This window comes from Miniopterus schreibersii (genome assembly GCF_964146895.1).
Source record: "Miniopterus schreibersii genome assembly, chromosome: X".
In the NCBI taxonomy this organism is placed as follows: Eukaryota; Metazoa; Chordata; class Mammalia; order Chiroptera; family Miniopteridae; genus Miniopterus; species Miniopterus schreibersii.
The window spans coordinates 10881261-10892064 of record NC_138104.1 but is presented as its reverse complement, the minus strand read 5'-3'; the positions used below and the strand labels follow the sequence as shown (position 1 = coordinate 10892064).

The 10804-nt window shown below is 56.3% G+C and overlaps 1 protein-coding gene across 1 annotated transcript; it reads right to left on the bottom strand.

The window, feature by feature from the left end:
* Positions 1-537: 537 nt before the first annotated feature.
* APLN (apelin) lies at positions 538-9641 on the bottom strand. The gene is made up of 3 exons (XM_081124815.1): positions 9284-9641; positions 3728-3899; positions 538-3072 (listed from the first exon to the last, which is right to left on the bottom strand). Exons 1-2 carry the CDS (start codon positions 9348-9350, stop codon positions 3733-3735), a joined length of 234 nt encoding a protein of 77 aa, XP_080980941.1. The 5' UTR covers positions 9351-9641; the 3' UTR covers positions 538-3072; positions 3728-3732.
* Positions 9642-10804: the final 1163 nt, after the last annotated feature.

The window sequence follows — 10804 nt, the reverse complement described above, 5'->3', positions numbered from 1 at the left end:
CAGATGAATCAGCATAAAGCCAGCCCACCCAAAATCTCCTTGCCTAAAACCAATTGCTCTGACAACCAGTTTGCCTAAAAGTCAGAGTAGTAATTTTGAAAGAAGTGGCTTTGTACCAATTTTCTTAAGAGGCACTTCCAACATAATGCCATATTTTTAAATCGCTCTGTCACAATCTGCAGCATTATGTTGATGATGAGCTCGTTTTGTGTGCTTGTGGATGGCTTTTGCTATTTCATCTGCTATTGAGCAGTTTTATGACTTTTTAGCAAGTTTGCTGAAAACCTTCTCTTAAAATTGTATATTTCTACACTAGATACTTGTCAAATCTATTGCATTTCCCACAAGATGTATCGAATGCACCCTTTTGATCACTCCAGACTCTTTCGAGCTGGGTTTTGCTTTGCATCCTATACGCCTGTGTGCACCTAACAAGTTGATTAACAGAATTAGCAAGCACCCAATGTTCCTTTCTGTCCTGCAAGGTAGTGGCATTTTGACAACAAGCATGAAGAAGTGAGACAGACGGGGCAGCTTGCATCGAGCTCCTTGCATTTTATTTGTCAGGCTCTCTCACTCATCAAGCAGCTCCACTTTGTGAAACATACAATGATACATACAACATCATGACCAAATGTATTTATTGCAGGAAACATAACATTTTTCAAGAGAGGCGAACTGGCTAAAAAGTCCCGAAAGTGTTCAAAAGTAGATAAAATTAGAAGACACCCACCGAGGATACAAAACAATTTTTAGTAGAAATCCCACCTTTAATCAGAATTAAATAAATTGCTTTCTAAAAATCCTTTAAATGACACTGCAGAAAAATTAGGACACCCAAACAGATTCCCAAACATTTTGAAGTGGACTGAGTTTTACGTGAACAAGCCATTGAGCAGAGATTCCTTTTGTGACTTTGCGGCAAACTGGTGTGTGGCCGTTTGGCCTGGAACCGATTTAGGATGCAAGCATACTGCCTTTGCACGCGCAACATGTGGGCATGGGGACAATCATGGCCCTCAGGGGACAGGGACGTCTCTCCTGAATATGACCTCCAGGAGTAAGGGCAAACTGTCATCTTTAACTCTTTATTATAAAGACATATTTACACAGAACAATCTTTACAAACACAGTGAACACAACAATGGGGAGGGGACACTTTCTTAATGAAAAGGGCCTTCATAGCTTTGTATAAATTAGTATAAGAATCATACACAACCATTTTAAATAAGACAAGCCCCCAGCCCCCCACTGCTCTCTGCCATCCCCCTTGTCCCCCTTGTCCCTCCTTCCCCATGGGGCTGGGTAGCTGATGAGGCAAGAGATACAGAGAGGGGGAGGAAGAAAGCCCAACCCCTGGTGGGGGCATCAGTGGCAGAAGAGGCTTTCTGGACACTGGCCAGCCCCTACTCTGAGTCTGAGGGGTGTGGGGGAGGCGAGCACCCAGCCAAGCTCCCCAGGGTGGGCCTTAAAGCAGCAGCAGCAGCAGCAGCAGCGTTAGCAGCAGCAGAGGTAAGGGTGAGAGGCGGGTAGGCAACATCAGGGTTACTGTGGGACTCAGGGGCCCTGACTCCCCTTGCCCCCAAACACACATAGGTGGCCATCAGGCTCTTGTCTCCCCTTTTCTCCCTCTTAGGAGGCCTCTGAGAAGGAAGCCCGCTCAGACCTGCATTTCATCCCATCCTCCCTTCTTTCTCTCCTTCCCTCCCTCCCTTCTTCTCCCCTTCCCCCTCCCACGAAGGGAAGGCCACTGGGAAAGAAGGTTCAGTCAACATGAAGGGAAGGCTATTGATCCAATTACTTAAGGCACCTCCCAGCTCCTGAAAACTAGGGCTGGGGTGGGAGTGGTCATCTCGTCTGGGTGCTTGAGCTGCCCCTATGAAAATACCAGGGGTCTGGGAGTGCTGAAGGCATGGGGTCTGCTGGCCAGTTAAGGAATTTCTCAATAGCTCTGTCCCCACGCCACTGCCATCACGGGGCAGCTCACAGTCTGCTCTCCTCTCCCCTCCCAGCTGCTCCCAGCCCCAACCCCAAGAAAAGGCACTTAATTGGTTTTGAAAAGACATCAAGAGTGAAGAGGGCATCATCAAGTAGGAGTTGGGAGCCCTAGGTCCTCATTCAGGCTCCACAGTGACCCTCAGCAGGTCACTGTCCCTCTCTAGGCCTCTGTCTGTGCAGGAGTTTGCAGAAGGAGGCAGAGCTAAGTGACCTGCAAGGTTCCTTTTAGCTCTGCTATTCTATGATTCTTGGCAAAAGCACTTCTGCCTGGCTTTTGCTTCCGGGAGGGTGTAGAGCCACCTCAGGCCCATCACCCCCCACTTCCTGAGCTCAAGCTTGAACTAGCTGGTGAGGGGGACAGAGTAAGTTGGGGAGCCATGAGTTGGGGGGAGTGTTAGAAGACACAGTGAGGTGAGAGAAGTGACAGAGTGCTTAGTGCCCTTCTCCTTTGCCTCTCCTTTAACCAGGCCAACCGCGGGGCTGAGATTCCTCCCCTTCTCTAATGCTACACCCCCCCCACCAGAGCACCAACCCGCCACCCCAATGCCCCCAAGGCACCCTGTCTGCATGCCAAGGCCTCTGGCCTCTAACTAGAGTTTCTCATTGCTCATCTCTTTATTCCCTCTGAGGCCTGCTGAAGGGTCCAACTGGCATGAAAACCTGAGACCTGCTGGAGCCCACTGAAGAAGAGAGTGTTTCCATGCAGCCCCCAGGGCAAACCTGAGGAAGGGAGGGCTGCGGGAAGGGTTGGGGTATTAGGTGGGAGCAATGGACACTGGAGCAGGGGGAGGTCCAGAGGGAAGAATGACGGCCTTCCAGTGCTGGGTCTCCAAAGTAAGTTCAGAGAAGGGCCAGGAAGGGGCCTGAATGGATCCTTGGGAGAGAAAGAGAATCATCGAACTGGGGCAGGACCATGTCATTCAGGGAGGCTGGTGGGTGAGAAGAGCTGGGACCATCAGCAGCTAGGACGAGTGCAAGATGAGAGGCGAATGGATGTAAGGGCTCCAGGGAAGCAGGCCCATCTATGGAGCAGAGAGAAGTGCAGGGGGGAAGTACTTGAGGCCCCCTTCAGTCCTAAAGAGACAAAAAGGACCAGAAAGAAATCATTGACATGTCCTAGGTCAGAGGAATCCCGGGGGGAGGGGGGGGATGGGACAGGTTTCATTCTGGCCCCTCCTCCTCACAGTCCTGAACCTAAAGCCCAAGGTCGCTGAGTTGGTGCCACCCGTCCAGGCTATAGGGGAAGAGACAACAGGCCAGGCCTCAGGGACAGGCTTAGGCCAGCTCCCTGACGCTGTTTTTGGCTTCTCTCTCCTTCCCATGCTCTGGGCAATTCTTCCAATTCTCTGCCTGCTACCCCCAAGGCTCTCTGACCCCTTCCAGGCCCTCCCCTTCTGCTGAGGATCCACAGCTCATCAAGGCCCCCTAGGACTTCTAGAACTCTCCAAGTAGGCCAGCCTGCCCAACTCCAGGGTGGAGGGGAGCCAACACCCAACTCCTGAGTAGCCAGGAGACTGGCTCCTAAGTGTCAGGCCCCTCTCTGGGCCTCGGTCTCCTCTTCTGCAAAACGAAGGAGTGAGATGGGGGCTCTGTAAGCCCCTGTGTTGTGTGTGATGCCAGGACTGCTTGGGGCAGGTGTCTGACCAGTGATAAGCACAGGGTCATCCAGCTTCCAGGCTGATCCTCCCCCAGCCCTTCCACATCACCCACTGACCAGAGACTCAAGTACCTGCTTCAGAAAGGCATGGGGCCCTTATGAGAGAGGCGTGGCCGCTGGCGGCGGAATTTTTTCCGACCTCCCTGCCAGGGCCCTGGTCCATTCCTTGACCCTCTGGGCTGCACCAGGTGGCGGACATTGCCTTCCTCCAGCCCCTTCCTGGCAGAAGGCTGCAGCAGGGGCCCTGCAAGGAGAAAGCCTGTTAGCAGGAGGGCTGGTTCACATGAGCAGGGGGCCGGAGCCCGCAGGCCCGTGGCAGGGGACAACCTCTCCATGAGGTGGCATTGCTCAGAGCTGTCCTTTGTTTTTGTCTTCTATCTTGATGAACAATTTTCAATCTTTACACTGTCTTAGGGGCAAATGGAACCTACTCCTCACATCTTGAAATTTATGGAGCTGAGTTTCTGTCCTTTTGACAGTCTTGTCATGTCTCTGAAAGGCACAGACTTGTTCTTTGTTTAGAACAAAACTGGGAGTGCGGTTTCGGGCACTATGCATGTGGTTGGCTGGGGCACAGCAGGCAATAACACTCCCATTGCACCCTCACAACCAATACGCTTAAAAAGCTTCGCACATACAACACATCAGTGAAATAAATGCCTCCACCACCACGTACCCATCACCCAGATTCAAGGTATCCAGAGGGAGTCATGTATGCCTTTGTTAGCCCCTTTTTTTCTTTGCTGAAGTATCTTTAAAGCCAAATCCGGAACATGATGTCATTGTCCTCCTAGCTCCCTCGCTATGCAGTGACCCACTTTTGAGTGCTGGAGATCTCGTACCTCACCCCTGGCATCTCATCAGTGTTTAGGCATCTCCTGGGATCACTTCTCTTGTGGCCACCCTGTGGGAGTGGCTGGGGGGTGCCTCTGACTCTTACATGTGCCTTATACTGGGTTTTACTCAGCCTGTGATCAGATTTAGAGGCCAATAGCTATTCCATGAATAAATGAGTAAACAAAGGCATGAAAGGTCACCTCAAGCAGCAAGTCTGTGCCTGAGGAGGGGGCTGGGCTGCTGCAGTTGGCACCTCCCCGCCAGATGCCCTATCTCCTTTCATCCTCACATCACATGCCCATCCTGTATCTAATGTAAATTCCTGCCATTTCAAGCCCGGTTGGCTTCTCTTCTTCTCTTTTGAACCCTGCCCTACATCTGTGCACATTTGGCTTAGAGTAGAAGCCTTCTGATGCCAGCCCAAGCCCTGGCAGTAGACTCCAAAGTGGTGCTGGGTGTTCCTGGTCTCGATGAGGGAGAAGGCACATGGGCTGGCTCTCATGGAGGCTGCAGTGCAGCCAAGGAAGGCTGGAAGCAGGCAGAGCAGGGAGATGAGATGGTGCTGGGCAAGGGGCAGATTGGCAGGGTACTTGTGCAATGCCCAGTATGGGGCTGGCCTGCAGAAACACGGCTTCCAAGGCAGCGATCAGACACCCCAGCCTCTCTTCCCCCACATCATCAGGTTCACCTTCAGCTCTACCCCTGATCCTCGAGCCTCAGTTCCATCCATCCAAGAATTCCCACCACTAGTTCACAGTCTCCATATAACCCCCCACCAGCCATGCCCCTGGCTGTCCCTCCTTTCCCTCCTCCTTGCCTCCAGCATCCTTCCTTGGTTCATTGGCTCATGTGATTCCTCCTCCTCTTGCTTTCCTGGGGCCTGCTGCTCTCTACCCAGACACACACACCCACCACGCACACACGCACACTCTAGTCCCCCACCCTCCTTCCCCAAGAAAAGTCACAGGCCCCTTGCAACCCTGCTGTTTACCAGTCACATTTCTGTGCTTCCGGGCTCATATGTCAGTGCCTCCCTTAAGCCCATCACCTAATGAGGATTAAAGTACAAACTAGATTTGCACTTTAGGCCAGTAGGCAAAGGGCCTGGGCCCAGGAGGGAAGGACCTTCACTAAGCCGCCTAGACCAGCTGCTTCCCTGTGTTTTGGGGTCCCCTCAAGGTTCTCCCTGCCCCCTGAGGCTGATAAGAATGATTCGGGTGAGGAGCCCGTATGGGAGAAATCTTTGGGGCAGGAAGGACTGTGCTGGGGACACGGCCAGGTGCAGGGAAGGACCCTGACAATGTAAGTGAGACCTTGGTTCTTAGGTCCCTGCCAACTACTGGGGCTGGAGTGGACATGGGGCAGTGGCACAGGCTACAGCCCCAGGGGTACAGTGAGCATGGAGAAGAGAAATGCAGTGCCCGGATTGGGGGGACATCACCTCCAAAAGTTCAGCACCCAGGGCTGTGATGGGAGGGAGGGCTAAGCGTGATGAGTCCTAATGGGGGGAGGGGAGATGGAGAAACAGGATGGGGAACAAGGATGGTGCCTCGGACTCTGGCCAGGGACACGTCCAGACTTGAAGCCTGCAGAGAATGACCTGAGCTGACTGCACTCAGCCAGGCCCTGGAGAGCAGCCACTCAGAAGCTCCTGGCATCTTGCATCCCATCGGTGGTGGTGGTGGGGGGGGTCTCACTGTCCTTGTAGCCGGAAGTCTGCAGCTCCTCCCGCACCCTGATCCCATCACCCACCTGTTTCCTACTTTTGATTCTGAGTCTGGCTCACCCTAAGATAAGCTGACACCTGAAACCCAGGCTTTATCCTGTCCAAAGGGACTTTTAGAGGCTGTTAATTCTCATCATTGCAGACAGCCTGGTTATACAAAAGAATTCCCCTTTCCAAATGGGGGCTATTCTCAACGCACTTAAACAGTTTATAACTCACTTGCTACTTAAAGGGGGGCTGGAGCAATCCTCCAAAGAATCCCCAGCCTAGAGGGACTGGAGCCATCACTCTCCAAAGCACCACCAGCAGCGAAGCCCCAACATCTCTGCACTGAGACCCACAGTGAGCAAGGAACAGGGTTAGATTTTCAGGCGTCCTGAACTCCAGGCCTGCCAGCACACAAAGAGGTACATGTGACTTTTCAGGAACAAACCAGCCTCACCAGGAACGACGCACCTGTTTTTCCTCTTGTCATCTAGCCTATCTTGTGATGGCTTTAAAAGGCCACATGGGTGCTCTGGCGGGGACCCTGCTGGCTATGTCCCCTCCACTACTCAGGGTTTCCAGGATGAAGCTTCCTGCGTTGGTCCAGCCTGCCATCCCAGTGCCCTGAGTGATCTTCTCATGTCAGCTTTGCTGCCTTCGGACACATTATGCTCAGGCTGCCTGGCCTCCACTTCAATTGCATGAGTCCTGTGCCACCGAGAGGCCCGGCTCAGGTTACATGGACGCTTAGTGCATAGAAATTGGGAATGGAATCACCACGCCCTGGCCCTGAGCGGGAGGGGTACGCGGTTCTCACACTGTCACTAGGACTGCAGGCTTTGAGCTGGGGCTGGGGAGAGGGAGAGGAAGGAGAGGAAGAGAGGTTCTCAGACAAAGACCAAGGAACACTTGGCCCTGGCCCAGCGGCTCTCGGACTCAGAAGAGCAAAGTGTACCCCAGGTCAGGAGGCAGTGGAGGAGTCTGAGTGTACTGGGGGGGGGGCATTCCAAGTTGGGACAGAGTGTTATGGAGAAAGCGTGGTTTTCGGGCCTGGGATGTTGGCGGGGGACTCTGGGTGGGGAGAGTACGCAAGTCTGGGCCAAGGGCAAGGTGGTTCTGGGTTCCTGGTTCTGACCCAGGAGAGAAGGCGGGAGGAACAGGACATGGGTACCTGGCGCCCTTCCTCCGCTCCAGGAGAGGCCGTGCGGTGGAAGAGGCAGTAGGAGCCTTGGGAGTTTACTGTGCTGGGCTTAAGCAAAATGTGAAGGGAACAAATTTACCCCAATCAGGACAGAGAGAAGATGCATGGCCTAGAGAAGAAAGAAGGGTGGATTAAAGTAAGTGGCAGGGTCCGGGCCAGACCCGGTGTTCCCTCCCTGTGACACCAGCTCTCCCCTCTACCAGTACTGCCCTAGCAGCTGGGCCCCACAAGGGTTCTCGTGGTGCTCAGTTGGCCAAGGGTCTCCCCATAACCTCTAGGGGAGCAGCAGGCATGCAGGTCAGGCAAAGCTCGCTTCCTCTGGTGTGCCCACTCTTTCCTCCTGGAGGCATTGCTTTAGACTATTTACTAGTAGTGGTGCCAGGTGGGTGTCTTGTCTTGTCATCTGCCCTGGATGGTAGGCTCATGGAGGACAGGCCCAGGTGGCATCTTTCATTCAGATCTTTCGCTCTCTTCCTGCCATTGGCTGCCTGACAAGAGTTTCCATGGAAAAAGCCTGCTCCCTCCTTACCAAGGAGGTGTCTGACCCAGAGCTCGGGCCCTGAGAGGAAGACCTCTGGACAGCTAGCTGAAGGCAGGTGATGCCAGACCCAACCAATGCACCTTTCTGAGAAGCCAGGCAGCACTCCCAGGGCCAGGGCAGTGCCATGAGACAAGAGCAGAGAAAGGAGGAGACCTATATAGAGAGAGGTGGAGCCCCATCGGGCCCCTCAGAGGTCCCTGGGCTACAGGCCATTCTGCTCTGGAGGGTCTGGAACCAAATGGGGCCCTGTGCCTTTCCTCTAGGAAACTTGCTGCCCTGCCCTCTTCTCTCATCTGCTCCCACCTCCCTGTGACTGCAGCCCTGGCACTGGCATTAATCCTCCTGGTCTTGGCCTTTCCTTCTGTGGTGCCAGGCAGGCAGCAGTGACAGCCAGGTCACAGGACTGTGGCAGCTGGAGGTGGGATCTGGCAGCCTCGGGACACACTGACACATAGAGGACGGGCAGCCCAGGGTGGGACTGCTGGGGCTTGGGGGGGGCAAGGGAGCACCAGTGCCAAGTATGCCAGGCGGGAGATGTGGTGCAGGTGAGGGCAAGAGGACTGACTCCCCCTCCCTGAGCGGCAGGGAGGTGTCAGCTTAGGCGCTGTTTCCTAGTCTGGTGCCTGGAGACAGGGTCACTGAGGTGAAGCACGCCTGCGCCTGGGGCAAAGGGGAGGCCTGAGCCAGGATATCTAAGAACAGTCTGTGGGCCTTGCGTGCAGGAGCAGAACACACCAGACAGGACCTTGGAGTAAGGGTGAAGACCAGCCTGGCCCGGCCCTGCCCAGCTTGGCCAGGGGGAGGCTGCCTCCGCTCACATGCAGGCTGGAAGGAGCAGCAGCTGGGCTCCACTCCCCCGGCTCCGCTCCTGCGTATGCAACAAGTGTCACGTCTGCATCTTGGCACATCATGTCCAGTGTTCTGCCCCCTCGGACCAGACCAGCCGGCGGTTCCTAACCCCCAGGGTGCAGAAATCCTTCAACGAGGGAGCCCAGCCCACCGGGCTCAGGTCAGTTCCCTCCATTGACCCACGAGGGGCGCGGGACATGCCCCCCGCGACCCTCCACCAAATGGGATGCGGGGCGCGGGACACGCGGAGCACTCCTGAGGGCCTGCGCTCCGAGGACTGTGAGGGTCAAGGCGCCGGTCGGGTGATGCCCGAGGCCGCGGCCGCCGGTCCCCCGCCGGGGCGCCCTGTCAGCCTGCAGCCGGCGCGTGGCTGCTCCCGCCCGGCGGGCGCCCGGCTCCGGGAGGCGGAGAGCAGAGCGCGCGGCGGGGCAGCGCGAAAGCAGCGCGGGAGGCGCGGGCGGCGCGGGCGTCCGGGCGGCTCGCACTCACCTCCACACACCGCGGTCAGGGAGAGCCAGAGCAGCAGCAGCGCCCGCACGCACAGCTGCAGATCCATGCTGCTCGGCCGGCCGCGCCGCGGGCCTGGCCAGGTGGCGGGGAGGCGCAGGAGCCGGGCGTCCGCAGGCCGAGCGGGGCGCCAGCCGCAGCTCGTGCGGGCCGGTGGGCGCGGGGCTCGCGGGGCTCCCGGGCCGCGCGCCTGCCGCCTGCCGCCTGCCGCCTCCTGCAGCTCCCTCCCCGGAGCGGGCAGCGCCACGCAGCTGGCTCCAGCGGCTGCCGGGGTGGCAGCGAGCTCCTTCCCGGCGGCTGGCTGCTCGGCCGCGGCTCCGGCTGTCCGTGCTCCAGGCTGCCAGCGAGAATGCTCCCTGCTCACTCTAGGGGCTGCATTTTGTAGCTCGGGGCTTGGCCGAGAGCCCACTTGGTCATGTGGTCATCCGGACGGCTGGAGGGGGGGGAGGCCAGGAAGAGGGAGAGGGGGTGAGGCTCCCGCACCGCCCCCCCTCCCGGCACGCACACTGCAGCCCCGGCCAGGGAGCTAGAGGGAACCTAGAGGTGGCCCCACAACAAAGGCTGCACTGCCGCTCCGACAACCCACAGCCGCTTCCCAGACAATGCCCGCCTGGCTGGGGCCCGAGGGTTCGGGAAACCTGAAGGATTTCAAACACAGGAAGAATTTGGGGCGGGGGAGGGGCGCACTGAATCCTTGCTCACCTCGCTTGCTTAACAGCTGTCAAGGATCCTGGGCGCCCTGGGAAGGACCCGGCCCAGGCTGCCCCAACTCACCCGAAACATCTCTGGCCCTCTCGCGCTCCCTGCCACTCCGCATCAGTAAGGGCTTGCCAGAGACCCCCCACACTGGCCCGCCTATCCCCTCTCCTCCGAAACTTCAACTAGCTTTCTTTTGAGGATGGCTTCCCAGGCTTGTGCCCAAGACTGCTTAATTGCCTAACGTCCCCAGGAGGCACCCTCTACCTACAGTGCCGCCATCCAGCCCATCCAGCGCCTGCGTTCATCATTCTTGCAGCTGCACCTCAAATCCCATCTTACCCAGAAGACTTGCCAGGGTAACAACTACTCCAGGAGGGGCTGCCCCTGGGTTCCTCCTCCTTGCTGGGACGCGCAGCAGCTCCTTTGGCGTCCCCTTTCCTGTTCGCCCTCATTGTGAGAGGAGGGCAGTTAACCCAGCTTGGAACAGTCTGGACTGGATTCATTGTGCACGTCCTTGGGATTCCCCTTTGTAAGTGGGTCCTGAACTTATTTGCCTTCCCAGACTGGACTGTCAGGTGCTGGGAACCCCCAAGAGAAGAGGCTGCCTCATTCACCAGACTGGGAACCCTCTAAGATAGGACTCTGTCCTCTCATTCTTCTGCATCTCTCCAAAGTCCTCAATATCGGACTCAGCACATAGGTGGCACTCAACACATGTTAAAAGACTAAATCGAAAGGTGTTTCCACATTTCAGCCTGCCAGGCAGTTTGCTTGAAGTGCAAGTCCCAATTTACACAGAAAATA

What these genes read in the sequence shown, in the direction of transcription:
- APLN (XM_081124815.1), bottom strand. Translation starts at nt 9,350, where the DNA reads ATGGATCTGCAGCTGTGCGTGCGGGCGCTGCTGCTGCTCTGGCTCTCC. An exon ending in CCTGACCGCGGTGTGTGGAG is followed by an intron (nt 3,900 to 9,283) that starts GTGAGTGCGAGC and finishes TTCTCCTTGCAG; the next exon opens with GGCCCCTGCTGCAGCCTTCT.